Source organism: Macaca mulatta, chromosome 8 (genome assembly GCF_049350105.2).
Source record: "Macaca mulatta isolate MMU2019108-1 chromosome 8, T2T-MMU8v2.0, whole genome shotgun sequence".
NCBI classification, from domain to species: Eukaryota; Metazoa; Chordata; class Mammalia; order Primates; family Cercopithecidae; genus Macaca; species Macaca mulatta.
In genome coordinates, this window is record NC_133413.1 from 71435246 (window position 1) to 71455058 (window position 19813).

The following is a 19813-nucleotide window of genomic DNA, read 5'->3' on the forward strand; positions in this document are numbered from 1 at the left end:
ATGCTGAGTCTTGCAGATGAGTAGATTGGGATAAAAGTATAGGTAGAAGAGATACATGTGTGTTTTGGAGAATAGTTCTGTATGCCTGGAAGCATAATAGGCAAAGGGTCTGGTACCCCCATATGGAGAATCTCAGACATTATATGTAGAGGTTTGAAGCAGAGGAATGCCCCAGTCAGATTTGCATTTCAGCTGGTTACTCTGGTGACTTGAGATGAGTTTTCAGGTGATGTTTTGGTGGCATTACCATGATGCTGAGGTGGGAAATGCAGAAGGCAGAGCAGGTTTAGGAGAGGAATGAGGGCAGACCTGATTTCTTCTGGGCTGGTGCCATTCAGGGATGGAATTTACAGGTGTTCCCGGCACATGGCCTAGTTATTCTTCCCACTCACAGGCTGCCACGTGGCTGTCGGCCTGAGCTAGGCCCATGAGTAGCCATCACTGCAGCTGTTAGAGGAGTCTTATGGTTCTGTATCTGCGTCAGGCAGCAGAGTGGCCTTATCTTCAATATTGCAATGTTGGTTTAAGTGATGTTACTTCTTAAAGACATTCTCATCCCCCCTACCTAGAACACTGGCCGTTTTTATACATTCCAGCTTCTATTGTAATTTGGAAGAGGAATATATGTCTATGTTTTGGATTTGATGTTATAAAAGACTAGTTTTTACGCTTACAGATATAAACGATAACTATGCATGTGGACTCTCTGTCCTTTCTCCACCAGTCTGATGTTGTATAGCCCTGCACGTGGGGCATGAGGGTGATGAGGCAGTGGGGAGCTGTTATGATTAATAGCCTGGGTGGGAAATGATATGTGTCTGAACTAAAGCAGTGGTCATGGGCATGGGGAGGAGTGCATTGTGGGTCTGTTTGCTTGCATGTTCTTTTAGCAACTGCTTAGTAATATTGATGAAGGCTCTTCCTTCTATGTATGTTGCTTGAATGAAGTCATCCTTGGTGAAGGTGGGGTCCTGTCTGTAAGTCTCTGCAGCTGAATTGGCCCAAATGGGTCTGAGCCATGACCAGAGAATACTTCCCAGACTCAGCTGCTTGTTTTTCACATGGGTGTGGATGTTAACTGTCTGTGCCATTTTCTCATTTAAACCTCATAATAAATCTTGGAAGACTGTATAAATATTTTTTTTTTTTTTTTTTTTTTTTTTTTTGGAGACGGAGTCTCGCTCTGTCGCCCAGGCTGGAGTGCAGTGGCCGGATCTCAGCTCACTGCAAGCTCCGCCTCCCGGGTCTACGCCATTCTCCTGCCTCAGCCTCCCGAGTAGCTGGGACTACAGGCGCCCGCCACCTCGCCCGGCTAGTTTTTTGTATTTTTTAGTAGAGACGGGGTTTCACTGTGTTAGCCAGGATGGTCTCGATCTCCTGACCTCGTGATCCACCCGTCTCGGCCTCCCAAAGTGCTGGGATTACAGGCTTGAGCCACCGCGCCCGGCTGACTGTATAAATATTAACCTTATTTTACAGATGAGGAAACTGAGGCTCAAATTAAGTAACTTATCCATGGTCACAGCCTATAAATGACAGTTCGAACTGGAACTAAGGTTTATCTTGACTCAAGTCAATGCTCATATCCACCATTCCAGATTACCTTTGTTTGTTAAAAGAAAAATCTTGACTTGGATATATTTGGGCAAAGCAGTTTTAATACAACACTTAGTTGAAAATCACAATTAGCTTATTGCAGAATAGTAGCAAAGGCAATTTAATTTACATAACTTAATTTTGTCCTTGATGGTAATGTTGTAGGGTGGACACTGAAGATTTTGTTGCCTTTTTTTTTACTTCCTAGAGTGTTCTTTGATTTGTATATTGATGCATGGAAATGCTTAGCTGTCCCTTAACAACATGAGTAGTGCAAGGTCTGATGAGTTTAGAAATCTTTCCATACTCAGATCTGGGATAAGTGCTTCCCTTGGCTATAGGCTTTTTGTCTAAACATTTGGAGAGGGCCTGTCTGACTTTCAGCTATCTTGGAGGTTCCATACAGTTCATTCTTTGGAAGGGCAGACGGAAAATCATTAGCACTTCTCTCCTTCAGCAAATTGATGTTTCTTCAAACCTGGGCTCTGGTCGGTTTCCAGATAGTAAGCCTTTTACTCCTGTAGGACCATGCATGCAGGGCCCGGCAGCCCTCTAAATTAAACCGTGTACTTCACTCTGGTATAGAGAGGTCACCGTGAAAAGCATGAGCTGCCAACTCACTTTACCTGGCAGTGGTTCAACTCTTTGACAGGCCTACCTCTGATTTAAACAAATTTGAGAAATATGTAAAGTTTTGGAAGCAGTTTTGCACTGATTTGATAAAAGAAACCACAAAACACTGCAGCGCAGGTGTTGAGAATGTTTGAAAGCTGATTGAGGGAAGCAGATGGCTTTAGTCAGTGGCATCCAGCCAAAAGAGCAGGTGCTGGTCATGTGACCGCTGGTTACCAGGGTAATCTGATTGCTCTTGGCGTGCAGATGAAAGGAAAGGGGCCCAGTGTTCAGCTGTAGTATTGTATAATTTGTGGCAGTTAGAGCGGAAATAAATGCTGGAAATGGAACCTCATAGTAGGGGAGACTTCTGTCCATGTGTAGCGTAAACACTAGGACAGTTGGATGAGGAACGGTTGTATGGATTTTTTTTTTTTTAATTTTAAAAATATTATGCTTTCTGTGGATCTTTTGAAGACAAAGTTTTTAGAGCATTTCCTTTTTCTTTTCTTTTAAATAAAAATAGCTTTTTAAACCTAACTGCCATTTGCTATAATCTTGAATTGCTATTTTCTTATGTAGCTATTTACTATGCTAAAATGTTAACAAAATAAAATAAAACTCTTGAGTATTAAGAATAACTAATTTAAGATGATCAGATATTTTATTTAGTTGAAAAAATCCATTTTAGGTGTGTGATGGGTACTTTATTAACAATACTTTTGAAATATTTTACATGACATATGCTTTATTCTGAAAGCCTTATAGATATCTTGGCTTCTTCCTTTTGTAGTAGCCGACGGTAAAAACATGCTGTTTAATGCATTGTGTCAGCACATTTTCCTAAGAACTTACACATTTCAATAAATAAACTTTTTGAAGGTTTTTGAAATACAGCTTTTGTTTTTCACAATTTATTGGAATTTGAGGCTCCCTAGAAATATTTTTGAAAAATATCATTACTGAGGTTGGATTATTTTCAGTGTTGGATAACAAATAGTAATTGGTGTTAGAAAATTTGGAGCTGATGGCCAGGTGCAGTGACTCAGGCCTGTAATCTCAGCACTTTGGGAGGCCAAGACAGGTGGATCACCTGAGGTCAGGAGTTCAAGACCAGTCTGACCAACATGGTGAAAGCCCATCTCTACTAAAAATACAAAATTAGCTGGGTGTGATGGTGCATGCCTGTAATCCAGGCTACTTGAGAGGCTGAGGTAGGAGAATCGCTTGAACCCGGGAGGCGGAAGTTGCAGTGAGCCAAGATCGTGCCATTGCACTCTAACCTGGGCAACAAAAGCGAAACTCTGTCTCAAAAAAAAAAAAAAAATTGGAGCTGATTTGGAAATAGAAATGGAAGGTAACACTAAATATACATTCTGAAAGAAAATCAGGTAAAGGTTCTAGAGGTAATGGCAAACTTAAAACATTTTTTTTCTTAAAGTTTATGTCCTTTGTCTTATGTAATATTCAAATTCTGCTAACATTTGTCAGCAGCATACTATGAAACATGCACTTTATTAGGGTTGCTTTACTGTATTTTTATTTTTCAGAGAACTATCTTTCAAAAAAAGGGCTAATTGTGATTATCTCAAAAAACATATAGCACCAAAATAAAGCTTATATTTAATTAAGAACACAACACTAACTAAAATTATGTACAACAGGAAATTGCTATATATTTTGATTATATTCTAAAAGATTATAAGTTGAACAAAAATGTAACTGGATGGTATAAAAGAGGATACCTTCTAGTACTGGTGGAAAGAGTACTTAAATAAGTGTGTAAAACTATCCACAAAAGATACAAAGAGATGATCATGATATCATTTTTCATGACAATTAAAAAAGTGTTGTGTACCTTAAAAACTTGATAGCAAAACTACTTCTTAATCTGATTTTTTATTATGGCTTGATGTTCTGGGGGGCATTTTGCACAAATATACTATGTGTGGTATAAGTTTTTGCATGCAATTTATTTTTAATTAGGTCATATATTTGCTAAAAGTCATTAATATGGAGTTTTGCCAGGAAAACTTAATTGGAAGTTGCATTTAACTGTAAATAGCCAATATGTATGAACTTAACAATTGTCATTGATACTTTTGGGATATTAATGTGGGAAATACAAGAGACATGCAGAGACACATTAAAAGTGAACACTAAGTGATCCACTTTGAATTCTAGTAATAAGAAACCTGACTCAGAAGCAAGTGCTTTGAAGAAAAAGGTCAACAAGGGAAAAACAGAAGGTTCTGAAAATTCAGACTTAGATAAAACACCCCCACCATCTCCTCCTCCTGAAGAAGACGAGGACCCAGGTGTTCAGGTAATATAATTATTGTGATTCCCGAGCCTTGGTCATTTAACATAGGTAACTTTAGCCATGTATGAAGTACACAAGACCTCCGCTATCTTGTTATAGAGATGCTTTTGAGATGTCTTTATTGTGGTCTGGAACATTATCTCCATAGTGATGTGGGGAGGGGGAGCGGGCGTGGAACAAGAAATTACACTCCTGACGAGAGTGGCTTGATTTTGCTATCTTTGATTCTATAATTAATAAGGCAGAGATTCTTCATTTATTTCTGTAAATGTATATTTTGCTGTCTATGTTATTGTTAACATATTGTTGAACATTTTGTGAATATACAGGCTCATATAAAACTTCATTCACATTTTAAAATTTCTCTAAAGTTTGGTTGATTGTCACTTTTTTTAATTTTGCAGAATTAAAAATCAAGATATAATTTGTAGTAGCTTGTCTAAAGTTTCTGACATCTGACAGTCAAAGTTGAGATATATTCATGTAATGTAACTCATGTAATACTAAAGTTTCTAAGAACAAGCCAGTGACTTTCCAAATGGCAACTCTGCAGAATATTCTCCTGACATTAGGAGAGTTTTATAGGAATGAGTTGAAATGCTAACCCTGAAGTAAACGTGAGGAATGTAGGTTCTTGTGTGTGAAGCATATTGCCTTCACTGATTGGACTGAGAAGGACCCTTACACGTGACAGTTAAAAATTATTTCCTTGTTAGGTTCCCTGGAAGCATGCCAGTGTAGTCCACTGGGATGGCTGGGAATGTAACTTATGTGAATGACATCTAACTTGCCAAGGAGCAGTTCCTGAAGAGTTGTCCTGCAGGAGGAAGCCAGCCTCTAGAAGCTTACTGGACTTTTTCTTATCGTTTAGTACACACTCAGGACTTTCCACCTGTACCCTCACCAGTCAGAAACAAACTATTTGTAGTGTGCAGCTCTATTCCAAAGAATTTCAGATATTTTTGGGTTTGGCTTTTTGTTTGTTAGAGTAGAACTCCCTGATATCTGTAACTTCACAGAATAGCCTTAAGCTGGACCTGAAAGGGAGGGAGAGAGAGAGAGATGGAGTGAATGAATGCGTTTTGGTTTGGTTTGGTTTGGTTGTGTAACTAACATAGTGATACTTTTGGCAGTGTGGGTTATTTTGTGATTTTATTTTATACATCAATGGAAAGATACTGGGAAGGTAAGTAGATATCATTTTTTAATTGCGTAGGCTGTTTTACAACTAAAGCGTTTTAATGATTTTTATTTTTTTACTGGGATCTGGTCTTACCGAATCAAATGTTTTAATGATTTTGAGGTGTTTTTTTTTATCCTTAAGGGTATTTTCTCCTGATTCATGTTTGCTTAAAGTAGGACCTTTATGTCAATAGTATTTGGACAACATTAAGAATTTGTTTACGTCAGTAGAGGAAATTCTGTTGTTCTTTCACAAATACTGCTATTGTTTTTTAAAAGTATGTTTGTATTAATTCAGACTCAGATGGACCTTATGAAATGCTAGCTTTAGGGTTTTTTTTTTTTTTTTTCCTGCTGCATTTCAAATATGGAAAACTGCTAATCAATTCAAGTGAACATTGGTGTATCCTTTCTAATTGACTAGGGCCTAACTGTTACGTGTTCAATAGCTAATATAAGCAACCACACAAGATCTGACTTTGAAAGTTGTGCTTTCTTGATATGTCTGATACAGGAAGTGATGCTGACTTGTTGTTTATTATATTTCTTCCTGTAACACATGCATGAAGGGCTTAGCATTAAAATTCTTGAGTTTTGTGATTGATTTACTAAGGTCCATGTCATGTAATTTTAACTAACTCAAAATTGTGTCACAAGTTACTTCAACAGTGAGGTCGTGGAAACATTTAAATGTTCTATTTGTTATACCTGTTTTAAGTATCTTTTCTAAAGCAATCTGAGTTTAAAAAGTCGATCTATTATTTTAGTGTCAATTCAAAAGTTTTGAATTATGGTTTAAAGACAGTTCTTATATTTCATTTTGATTCGCAAAAATCTTTCAGATAATAATAGTTTACCAGATCACAATAGAAACATTGTGTATTAGATAATTTAATTTTACATTGGGGAATTGTGAAAGGAACCTTGATACTCAAAATAAATGTAAGATCAATTATTATTTTAAAACTAGAGAAGCCATGTAACATTAAAAAATTTGTATAAAATTGAGTTATAATTGTATTTTGGGGTGTTTTTACATATGAAGTGACCTTGTATCCACTGCTAACTAACTCCATCACTATTGCCCAGATTTATATCACAAAGTTGATATGAGGAGGAACTTATATTTTAAAAGTTATACTTACCAACTCATAAATTTCTATTTAAAAAGAAGAAAGCACTCTGTCTTATTGCACTGGGTGGAACCCTTCTTTAACATCAGGGTAGGATTTAGCATAAAGTGGATTTGTCTTAGACCCTATCCAGTTACTTATATGGCACAACACTGTGACAGTGGGGCCTTAAGCAGGGAAACCTGATGAAACATCTGCAGGCAGATCACTAGGAGCCCATTCCTTCTTACTGGAATGGTGTAAAGATGGAAATATAAATGAATCCATTTAAATTGAGTTAAATTGACATATCAAATGAAATACAGCATATGCTAAATTTTGCAGTATTAAAATTGTTCTTGATAATGGCCTTTTATATCTTGAAGAAATTGGTGGTCCAGAAGTGAGGAATGGTAAAGTGGGCATGAGAGCAGGAGTAAGTAGGTCAGCTTTGGAAAGAAAAGAGAAGCTGTACAAGGTAACTGGGCCATTTTTCTTTGGAAAGCTGGAGCTGATTAATGATAACTTTAGTCCTACTAATTACATCTCACATTATTTACCATGTACTGTTCTAAAAGCTTCGAATGAATTCCCTTATGTGATCTTCACAGTATTCATATGAGGTAGTTACTGTCATTAACCCCATTCTACAGACCAGGAGTCGTCCACAAAATTACTTGTCCAAGGTCACATGATAAGAGTCACATGGTAAGAGTCGAGGCCAGTTCAAACAAGAGCTTTTCGTTCTAGGACTTACAAGATCAAATTGCCACCTGAGATATGGGGAAGGATTGCAGATGGCAAAAGACTCTGCTGAAATCTCTATTGCCTCCACCTGGGGATGATTTGGGCAGTGCCAAAGCTTTGTCCTGTAGAGGAGGGTCCCAGGAGGAACCTCTGGCCCATGTCACTACTCCCTCCGTGTAAGCCACAGGGAAGTCTCTTAATAAAGTTTTTCTAGAGTGGTCTCACGTCAGAAAAGTACTTTGCACCTCTGTGGCCACAGCTGTGTGTGGCTTGTAGCTAACAGTCTCTAACAGTCTATTTGATGGTCATATTATACCGAGTTCATATTGTAAACTGTCTCAAATCCCTTTTTAAGAGCAGGGAGAACACAAACTTAATAAGATTTAAATCAATCAGTACCACTCTTTGGGGAAAAGTACTGGGATTGTGTTCATCCTAACTTGAGAGTTGGTAGTGCCTGTCTTGCTTTAGGTGCGCACAATGTATGTTTTGCCTCTCTCTTCCTTACTGTCTCAACTTTAGCATTCATCAGACTCTTTAAAAAGTTTTATTTCATAATTCTTAGAAAAAATTTTGTATAAAAATTTTTCTCAATATTTCTATTTCTTCTGTGTGCTTTGCAAACTCATTCCATAGGTTGTAATATTCTTGAATTCATTAGCAGCTTAAAATTTTACATGTGTCATTTTCAAATTTAGATTTCACATACATATATCAATAAAAAGGTTATTTCTCCTTATTTTTAATTAGCTTGCAAAATGAATTATTTGACAAAACAGTTAAATAGTAGAGAATTATTATGAACAAAGAGTTCAGAACCTCTTGTTCTGCTCCATTTGCTTCTTTCCCCATCTTTATAACTATTAATAGTCTGTTGTGTGTTTTTTCAGATTCCTTTGTTTAAAGCCATATACATATACATTCATTTTTTAGCAAATACTCATTGAGGCATAGAGAAGTAAACAAGATATGCAGTCTTTTTGTCTTAAGAAGTTAATATATCAATGAGCTGCACACATCTAAATAGATAACATTTTTTATTTATCTTAAATAGAATCTTAAGCTACTTCTTGTTTTGTGGCTTGTTTTTCTTTTTATTTTACAGTTTATCTTGCAGATATTCCCAAACTTCCTGGAAGTGAAGGTAGTGAGTCAAAGAGTCTGCGTGTGTAAGTTTTGATGGATAGGACCACATTGTCCTGCAAGGACTGTATGGGTTGCATTTTGACCACAGGATTGTGAGAATACCCAGTTTGCCAGTAATCCTGCTAATACTGGCTGTTACCAATCTTTTTAATTTTAACCACTATGCTAAAAACATATTTTTAAAAGTAAAATTACTTTTCATAGTCATTCATTATGAATTTTGCCATTTAACCCTTCATCTCTTCAGAAATTTTCAGAGTATTTCTTTTAGGATCAAGATTAAAATACAAAAACCTTTCATTGAAAATGGCCTGAAATATCTTGGGTACCTTGGATAGCATTATAACAATATTTGTATAGAACTTTATAATTTACAGATTATCTTCTAATTCACTGATTTTTTTTGGACTTTTTATATGGGAAAAATGTTAAAATGTACAAAGGTAGAAGGAATAGTATAATGAACCCCTGTAGATTCATTAGCCAGCTCCAGTATTGCTGCCACTTTTGATGGACATACTGACTGAGTGAGGAACCAGATTTGTTGTTATTTCCATTTTCCCAGTTGAAGGGCACGTAGCTGGGAGTGGCAGGGCTACAGCTGTTCCAGGCGTCTGACTCCAGATTTCCACCCATTTCTATTTTATTTGTTACCACTGTGATCTTTTCACATCATTTATAGGATTAACATTATCACCTTTTCCTTAAGATTAATTTTTAAAAAATTCATCCTTCCACTCGGTGCCATTATAAAGAGCATTTTTCTTTTTAATCATTAAGTTCAAGGCCACTGTGTTGGGTTTTTGTTTTAGAAGAGACGGTCCAGCAGACAGGTGAAGAGAAAGCGCTACACTGAAGACCTGGAGTTCAAGATTTCCGATGAGGAGGCAGATGATGCAGATGCTGCTGGGAGGGATTCCCCCTCCAACACCTCGCAGTCAGAACAGCAGGTTAGTGCCAGATTTGTGGGATTTATGGATGCATTTTAAAGATGGACTGGAAATTTCATTGCTGCAATCTGAGAAGTGCAGTGGAAGCATTGTACTTTCAGCAAGGGAACATCCACCTAATGTTGGATAATGTGCTATGGGAAATACGTTGTTTAGCAGTATCTTTTAAAAAGCCCTGTTCACTGCAATTTATTTTTATATAAGCCTGTGATATGTAATTTGACACAATTTTGGAGAATTAATGGTCTATGCTGAGGAAGAGCCAGAGTTAAAATATAAGGAGGCTGAATATACCTCTGAGAATTCAGTGCTGTGGCTTCTGGGACTTTAATAAACCACTCAAGCTTGTCTCCTGCTGTTAGGCACTGTGAGAACCCCTTTATGAAATTACTGCCTTGTAGTACCCAGCAGGGTGTACTTTATTCTCTGTGCAATGTAAATGATGGATAAAACAGTTTGTATAAAATATGGGTAGTGTAGGATTGATCATTATAAAGATCTTTTTTAAAAAAATAATGCTTTTTTCTTACCATTACTGTACTTTAGTTAACAAACTGGTAACCCGTTGAAAAGTGTATTAAATGCACCTTTGCGTTTTATTTGGTAATTTTTTCTATGTTAAGTTGTTACATAATGTTTTATGTGACCTCCATAGATAAAAGATGCCTACTATAGCAGAATGATGAGTATCTTTACCCCATGGGTATAGATGAAGAGAAGTTGTATTTTTGACTGCTAACATGTAGAAATTATTTTGTCTTGGTGGCTAGAATTTCTGATTGCTCTCTAGCTTTAGGGACCTAGGCTGGTCCACATAATTAAACCATATAATCATGAAGTAATAAGCACAAATCTTCCTTTTGCCTTTCAGTAGAGTGAGATTTTTGTTCCTTTCAGTCGTGTGTCTCACTGATAACTTTGTGCCCAGTGACTTAAAAGGTGTGGAGGTGGTAGCAAAAGGGAAAGATTTCTTGCTCTTACAGCTTGAGATGAGATGTTTTCTATTTGAATTGATTCACAGGACTCTTTTTTTTTTTTTTTTTAAGGAATCTGTTGATGCAGAAGGCCCCGTGGTAGAAAAAATTATGAGCAGTCGTTCAGTAAAAAAGCAGGTGAGTGCCATTTGGAACGATTAAAATCTGTGAGGTGTGTGCAACTCTTACAGGATTGTTGGCTTTGTAATTTTCTTTTAAAATTCTAATATTGTAAAATAAAACTTCTAGTAATAATTCTAATCCTGTCTAATTTGTTAACCCAATATGAATCTTTGGGATATTTGACCCCAAATGAAATTAAAATATATCAAGCAGTCAGTGCTTTATTACACCATTTAGAGTGAACTAGAAACTCAAAAGTCTCCAAATAAATGTATGGGACTTTCAAAGTTGTAGACTGCCTTTTTCATAAATATTATTCGTAAAAATCAAAACATGAATTTACTTCTAATCTCTCTTAGGAAGGTTTTCCCCCCTCTTTCATGTTAGGATGGAAATTCTGTCATTTTAGCAAGTAGGTGTTTTCTCATGTGTATTGTAACATTTTCTCATATACAATTATTCATTTCTTTCTTGCCAGTGCAAAAGTGAAATACAGGTCTATTTTCAGTGTAATTTTAAAAAATAGTTTTGACTTAGTACTTCAGAGTTATTCAAAGTTTCTGTTGATCTGCAAAGGTGAGCTCTAAGTATCTGTCACTAGTCTGATTGCTTTGTCATTGAGGTACTCATATGCTCTTTAACAAAAAATGCCAGTGACACCGTGTTTTCTTTTACTGATGAAAATTCCCTGTTTTAGCCACCTCCCTTCTTACAGCCCACTTTGAGAAAATGCTTTGCTTAGTTTGAATAATTACATAAACCTGCAGGTGCATTAGGTATTACAACATGCAATTTTTCGTGTCTCTAGGAAGTAGTCTGCTTTAGACATAGGTGTCTGTGTTGCAGCTTCAGTCGTTATCGATTCCACACAGTTCTTTCTTTGTGTTTGCTTTCAAGGAGGGTGGAACTACAACTTCATGTTTCAGCATGTAAAACAAACTTCAAAAAATTAACAAATAAAATGTAAAGACACGGTCTAGCTGCGAACTCCTGGGCTCAAACAATTCTCCTGCCTTGCTCCCAAAAAGTGCTGGAATTACAGGTGTGAGCCATAGTGCCTAAAGTTGTTTATTTTTAGTAAAATGTATACAAAGTATCTCCCAGTAAGAGAGTTGAGGAATGGAGGATTTACAGGACTCAGTGAGAGTCCTATAATAAAGTGAGATCCCAGGCTTATCAAATAGGAAACCATTACCATTCAAATACTGCTATTGAGTGATCCTTGAACATGTTATTGCACCAGCAGGTAAACTTCTCTTTACTTTCATGTTAATACTGTGTGCTTTGCTATCGTGTGAGTCAAGGTATGAATTTTTATCGAAATATGTATCTCTAGTTTGTAAGAAGAGCAATATGTCAGGGTGTTTTCCAGTTGAGTATAGGGGATACGGTGTATGGAGTGACTGGCTATCTTGGTGACTTTTTGAATGTGAGGGTTTCCTGATGAATGAAATGATAAAATCTCAGCCAAATTTTCCACCTGCTCAAGTAGAAACAAGCACTATTTAATTCATTAGAAGGTTGCATTTTTGTCCTACTAATGACTCTAGAACTACTAATTTATGAATTGTAGATATATGGTAAAATTTAAATACTTGACATGCTTTGAAGAACAATCCCCTTCACTGAATTGAAGTGACTTGTTTGAGTAAATAGCATGTCGTTTAGATGGGATATATTCATTTTCATTCAATTGATAGTGCTTCAGCAGGCATACTCAGCAGGTTTAGGGGTTGCAAATTATAATTAGCTCTATTATTCAGAGCTACTTAGACTATACATTATGTAGAACACTGCTTTTTCTTTCTGTTTTGCCCACTTTAGGGTTTTTGTTTTCTTTTCCTCTTTAGCTACCCTTTAAAGATAGGTACCCATGGTTTAGGAGTAGGTACTGTTAACCATTTACTGATGATTGGGTTTATCTTATCATAGGAGATTAAAAATCACTGTACAGGAGGGTGGACATTTGTTGAGTTGGTGAATTTGAAGCTGGAGAAAATTAATGGAAAAAATTATTCTGGAAGGGAGATATGCTTTGAGGTATGATTTAAAATAAAGAAGAGATGTGGAGCTCATGGAATTACTTGTCAGTTACTGGTATTTCTTAAAGGGCAATAAAAAAGCGTTAGAAGGTACTAAACATTAACAGGTGCTAACTTTTTAAACTGCTAATATTCTCAAAGTAGGTATTTTAGTTATCACCTTTAATAACATTGGAAGAAAGTGTTGCGAATAGAAACAAAAGGAAATTTGAGATTTTTTGTGGATTCGATCTGTGCCTGCTGGTCTGTTTCTTATTACCATGAATAATTTAATAATTGGCTGTGAGAAGGTGTCTTTATCTCTGCCAGGCAGCACTGTAGAAACTGGCTATGAGCTCTGCATGGTGTTGACACAGAGTAGAGACTCCATGTTTTTCAAAGTCAGGTGACCTCATCACTATGGCCTGAGAAGCATCATGATCCATTATGATGGAGTTGTGCAAACATAAAACTCACTTGGCAGAGGCACCCTAATTCAGCACCTCATATTAAATAGGGGTAGCTCAAGCATTTATGTTGTTCTAAACCCAGGTTAATGTCTATGACACCTAGTTGCATGAGGTAGTTGGTGCCTATTTGAATTTTGAGGTAGATATATGAGTAGATATTTGGATTGTATAAAGGCTTATTATTTTGTTTTCCTTGTTTAGTCAGCCTGTAGCTATTTCTGCTTTGAGTCATTCATCTTTGGAGAATAATTCAAAGATTCTTTTTTTTTTTATATCACAAGGCCAGAAGTAGTTTTAAAAGTGAATTGTGACTGTATTCCCTAAAATTCTTCATTTTTCTTTAACTACAGGCCGTATTTTCAGAGTGTGTGTTTTAATTCTTTAGTTGAGCCTCCTAGAGTGTAAAGAAGGCAAAACTCTTAATCTCATCCATTATTATGTCCTTGTTGTTTCCCTAAGTGAACTGTGATTTGGTGTCTCTAGTAAAGTAATACGGTAGGTTGGGCCAGAAGTAAAAGGGATTCATACCCATGCCTTATTGATAATTTTATTGAGGTGCTTTTTCATTCTTTTGTGTATTATTTAACAAAATTTTCTTTTTTTTTTTCTCTGTAGTTTAGTTTCTTGACTATGACTACTTAATTTAGTAGTAGGACGCATAGAAAAGGCCTAAGTTAGGCCTACACTCTGAGTGGCTGTTTAGAATCCAAGTGGCTGGAGAACTCATTTATTGCCTTCTCAACATTTCTGGTTTGTTTGAACAGTGGGACAAGTATGGCTTAGTATGTTTGAAACTTTAAATTTCATATGGATAATAAGGATTTCCATAGACTAATTTTGGAACTAATGAAAAGGTGTATACATTTCTCAGAAAAATTCTGTTTAATTCATAATATTACTGGATTCTCAAATTTAATGGTAGCTGCTCAAGAAATAAATCTGAGTGTTGTGTGTATATGTGTGTGTATGTATGGGAATAGTGCTGTGACTTAGTTATTCGTTGCCTATGCCCATTGTAGAATGGCTTCTGAAAATGGGGCTTAGAGGTGAGAGGTTTTGGGGTGGGGGCTGTTGTAAGCTGTCATCAGAGGCTGGTCAAACTGCCTCCCATTTAGTAAATAATTGAAATGATGTTTCTGAGGGCTTATGAATTCACACACTTTTGTTAAATTGTTTTACTGTTCAGTAAAAGAAAAGAGGTCAGCATGATCATATTTATGTGAAAGAAACAGTGAAAAACAGCTCTATTTATAGTTTTAGGGGCAAGAAGGTGGTGATCCAATATGTGTGGTCCGTTAAACAGAACAAAGTATTATATTCTGAAACATCCTAAAGATAACAAGCCCTGGGACATTCTGTACCAGCTCCAGGTGCTGCTAAATGAAGTTTCAGAACCTAGTTGGTTCCTCCTAGGCAGCCCTAGACTCTCTTGTCAGGCATCTTCACAGCAGGTTCCCAGAGGAATAGCTATCATGACAAGAAAGTGGGTAGTAATGAGAGTTGGGGACAGATGGCTGTAAGAGTCAGAGCTTTCTGGGAACAGACTTGAGACAGAATAAAAACTGTCTTTACTGTTCAAGATTTGATCCTGTATGTTTTGGTGCCCACTTAGAATTATGGGATGATGAGACCATTTAGAATGAGAAGGAAAGGGACAGTATGAGAGAAAAGATCAGATAGAAGAATCAGGAGAAATAATAAGAGCATAGACATGATAAATCTTGTTTATGATTTATAACATATATCAGTTATATAAATGATACATGGTTTTGAAAATGCCTTCAAAATTGAAAAATTATAATTATTATCAGAAGGGCAAAAGCTCAGACCTTTGAGTTCCATTCTTGATTTGAATTTCATGGTAATGCTGTGTGAAGAATCAAAGGATCTAGTTTCATCCTTGCTTCTTGCTTCTCTTTTTCCCTGATCATCTACTATCTTTTTGTCTTTCTGCTGGAATGTCTGGTTCTCTATAAAGATTATATATCTTGAAATGGGAGGCCGGGTGCCGTGGCTCAAGCCTGTAATCCCAGCACTTTGGGAGGCCGAGGCGGGCGGATCAGGAGGTCAGATCAAGACCATCCTGGCAAACATGGTGAAACCTCGTCTCTATTAAAAATACAAAAAAAATTAGCAGGGCATGGTGGCGGGGCCTGTAGTCCCAGCTACTCGGGAGGCTGAGGCAGGAGAATGGTGTGAACCTGGGAGGAGGAGCATGCAGTAAGCCAAGATTGCGCCACTGCACTCCACCCTGGGTAACAGAGAAGAGCAAGACTCCATCTCAAGGAAAAAAAAAAAAGAAAGAAAGAAAAAGAAAAAGAAATGGAAGTAGAATGGGGAAATATTAAGACTAGAGAAAAAAGTAGGGTGGGTCTTGGATGGATTGCCACTTGAACTTGATAGTATTTATTTACAAATTAATTCCATGTTCCATTTATGTTGCTGGTTCTTGAAGCCATCCAACAAACATTTATTTTTATTTTGGATAACTAAAAGTCTATGACATAGAAGGCGTTCTGAATACATTAGTTTAAAATAATACTTTATAGTTATCACCTTTCATAGATCCATTAGGGCACAACCAGATATTAATAGATATTGACGACTCCTGCATGTCCAGACTCCTTTTGATGATTTCTAGACAGGCCAAAACTACTTAAAATATAGGTTTAGCTGGGTGCAGTGGCTTAATCACATCACTTTGGGAGGCTGAGACGGAGGGATTGCTTGAGCCTAAGAGTTTGAGACCAGCCTGGGCAACATGGTGTAAAACCCAGCCTACAGAAAATACAAAATTAGCTGAGCATGGTGGTGTGTACCTGTAGTCTCAGCTACTTGGGGAGGTGGCAGGGAGGCGCAGGGGTTGCTGAGGCAGGAGGGTTTCTTGAGCCTGGGAGGTTGAGGTTGCAGTGAGCCATGTTTGCACCACTTCACTCAAGCCTGGGTAACAAAGCAAATCCTATCTCGGAAAAGAAAGAAAAAAAATTAGGTTTAACTGTTATAAGTGAGAGTTTCAAAGAAAAGTTTAAGTTCACAATCTTTGAAAATAGTTTGAAGGTTAGAGATTGAGGGGACTAGTACCTTTGAATAGATCTGTGCCCGTCTGTTATCCAGTAGAAGCCTTTGCTCTTTCGTTTGTTCTTTGCCATGTTCCTACTTGCCTTGATTTTCTTCGAAGCATTTTGGAGGTGGCTAAACAGCCATACATGACCCTCAAGGCAGGCTTGGGGTCTCTTGTAAGAGTATAAAAGCAATCCCCAAACATCTGTAGGTGGTGTTTATATTTTAGATCCCTGATTTATCTGATCAAATGTTCCAGAAGGAAATTACATATTATGACTTGCTTAAGAGCCTAAAACCAAAAGGGGAATAAAAAGAGATGCCTAAAATATCATCTGAACATTAACTTCTGCATACACTACAGCAGGTAGGATCAAGGGAGATATTATAGATAATCTTACTACTGAAAACTCTTGATTTGGCTGACATGTATCACAATTTTAACCTTACCTAAATGTAGTATTTGGAGTGTTAATTTTATTTGGCTGCTATGTGTGTGAGACATCTTGTCTGAGAGATTTTAATTGTACCATTGAGTGAAACTATGAATAGTGATGCACTGAAATTATAGCATAAGAACAAGGTTTAGTTTTATATGGTTTCTTGTTTAGAGTTATTAAGTATATGGAGAAATAAATGTCTTTTAAATATTTTAAAACATTACAAAACCCACAATGTAAAGTTGCCATGAGGCAGCCAAAAATAATACATATGGCATTCAGGAGAGCAGTTGCTAATTGGCTGCTGCCTGAGAAAATGGTACACTTGGCGTCTACTTAACACTGTGGGTTTGGCAGAAAGCCAAATTTGGGGTCAGGTTGTTGTGAATGAAGCTGCATGTGGTTAGGGAGGAGTTAAAGTGATTCATGTCTTAGAAGCTCTTGCACGTCGGGCAGAGGTGCGTGCATGGGCCTGAGCGTGGCAGTCTCCGTGGCCCTGGCCGCCTCCCAGCTCACAGCGTGCTCATCTTACATGAAGGGCCTGTGCTGCTCTTCTCAGTCCTGTTTTGTGCTCATATGGGAGTAAATCATTACTTTTAAAATATTGTAGTAGATGGTTTTAAGTATGTGCCTGAAATTTTCTTTTGTTGCAGAAGGAATCTGGAGAGGAGGTAGAAATTGAGGAATTCTATGTGAAATACAAAAACTTGTAAGTAAATTGTGATTTTGTTTTTATTGGGGGGCTATATTTTCCAAGTAGTAAGCAACCATTTTTTTTTTTTAAGTTGGTGAATTAAGAAACTTTGGTATGATTTCTTTAGTCATCATGGCCTGGGATGCCATTTTTTAACTAACTTTTGTATGTTTGATATTTTGTGAATTTTTCTGGAAAATGTGTAATTGGTGTAAAAGTTGACTAACTTCCGTATATAATCAATAAGTATTTTTTTAGAGAGGATAAAAACTTCTACAATAATAGAAAAATGAATAAAGCAGTATTTCCCTGTCCTCTGATCATGAATTCTACCCTGTGGGGCTACACTTCGTCCCTTCACCTGTGCATAGGGTGCAAGGCCCTAGACACAAGAACTCTCCTGTGGAATGAAAGTTCTAGAGAACCATGGCATCACTCAGGTTCTAAAATGCAGTGAGCTATAGGTTTATCTATTTTTGTTTGTTTTTGGTATTTATTTAGTAGATTTGAATTCATAACTAAAAATCTGAATTGAAAAACACAGTGAGTTGTTGTCCTTGTAGATTCTGTTGTAAGCAGTACACCTGGCCCAGACAGACATTGCGATGAGCTAGGGTGTTTTCAGAGTCAGTAATCATTCTGCTGAAGACGACTGAGGCCATTTTGTAACCTAAATAACAATCACAGAACAAGGACAAAATGTTCATTGATAATGTAAACATTAAATTTATTTTTTTACCCCTTTTAAGACAAAGGACTAAACCACCATATTAATACATTCTTAGGGCTTTAAAGAGAGGCTTTTGTGAGTTGCTGTGAAAACAGCCTCAGAAAATTTACCCCACCCTAGAAAATCAAAGCATCAGGTGCCATGGGTTTTCTATCATTCTTGTTGTAGTTGGCACTGTTAATAGATTGATGCGCTTCTGAAGAAGTTGTGAGTAAAACCTTTTATCAAGTAAAAAGATAAAGAAATCTCTATCAGTTTTATCATGAGAGTTCAATGAAATACAGTCTGACAATTTTAAAAATGCTCGGAAAATGTTAACTGTCGTCATTCTTTTGTCCTCAGAGCATGTCAGTTTACACATGTGGAAATTATGCCTACAACACGATTTCCTATGGTAAGGAGGAGGTAAACTAAGTAAACCAAAGGGAGAGAGTTCCCTTGTAGATTTACCAAATTGAAACAAGAGCATAGGAGTTCAAATATCAATCACCAAAATAATGGTACTACCAGAGAGACCTCCAGATCAGTGTGTGACAGTGAGGCCTGAGCTGCCTCCTTCCAGTCAGCCTGTTAGTGACCCCAGAGATGGGCTCCGAGTTCCTGACCAGGTGGCACTGCCAGACCAGGAGACTCTAGCCCTTCTCAAAAGTCATTTGAGATGAGGTAAAGGGAGTTTTGGAAAAAAAAAAAAATAGCTTTTCTGACTGTTGTTATTGAGAGCTAAGAGAAGATTTCCATAAAACTACGAGTTTTTGTTAGCCTTATATTTGTACACAATTTCACATTTATAGAAAAATTGTAAAAATAGTACAAAGAATTTCTGTTTTTCTTTTTGTAGTTAATGTGTGTCTTCTGGAAAGGTACTTTAAGACTTAAATATGGTAATGGTTGCGAAGGGATGATTTACTAATTCCATCATTTCTTCTACATTGATTGGTTGGGTTTTACTGTAGGGAAGAGCTTTACCCTCTTGTCCATTTGTTAATTTATAGCTGAGTGGACTTGTGGCTTCTCATTTTATTCAAGGGATTATAACCCTTTACTGTTGTAGTATTTACTTTGCCCACATTATACCAGGTTTGGCCAGTGGGAGCCCCTTCAGACTGGCTCTTGTGTCCTTTTGCCTTGTCTTCATTTTTCTTTGAACACTTTCTTGCTTTCTGGCACCAGAGGATGTTCCAGGCTCGTCTTGTAACTTCCCTGTTTTAGTTATGGAATCAGTTACTTCTCCAAGAAGGCTTGGTTGTTTTCAGTGAACGGGGGGCACTGAGAAACCAAGATTTGGGCTTTAGGTGTTCCTTGTTGCTGAGGAATTATTGCTTCTAGTGCCTCTCAGTGGATGGGACTGGGAGAGTGTACACGTGTGTGTGTGTATGTATGTCTGTGTGTGTGTATATATACATACATATATCGAGTTACACACACACTTATCTGTTTATCATATACACACACATATTTACCTACCTCTCCAACACAACAGCAAAAACAATGCCTATATATTGATGCTTACAGTACTATTTCAGCAGCTCAGTTTGTTCTCTCCTTTCCCCTTTAATATTAGTAATTCCCGTCTTCAACCAGAGTAAACCTGGCTCTTTTATTTTTTATATTTGCTTTTTTGTCAGTCCTAACA

At 37.0% G+C, this 19813-nt stretch overlaps 1 protein-coding gene across 7 annotated transcripts in view; it reads left to right on the forward strand.

Moving 5' to 3' along the window:
- CHD7 (chromodomain helicase DNA binding protein 7) overlaps nucleotides 1-19813 on the forward strand; it is a 188677-nt gene that overhangs the window by 111945 nt on the left and 56919 nt on the right. For 6 of the 7 annotated variants that reach the window (XM_015145419.3, XM_015145423.3, XM_015145422.3 and 3 more), the window contains 4 exons: nucleotides 4393-4534; nucleotides 9531-9668; nucleotides 10715-10780; nucleotides 17410-17465. In XM_015145419.3, the coding sequence (XP_015000905.2) occupies nucleotides 4393-4534; nucleotides 9531-9668; nucleotides 10715-10780; nucleotides 17410-17465 (402 nt within the window). Of the gene's footprint in view, nucleotides 1-4392; nucleotides 4535-9530; nucleotides 9669-10714; nucleotides 10781-17409; nucleotides 17466-18476; nucleotides 18575-19813 lie in introns of those variants that run through there. The other variant, XM_015145424.3, reaches the window with a different exon arrangement.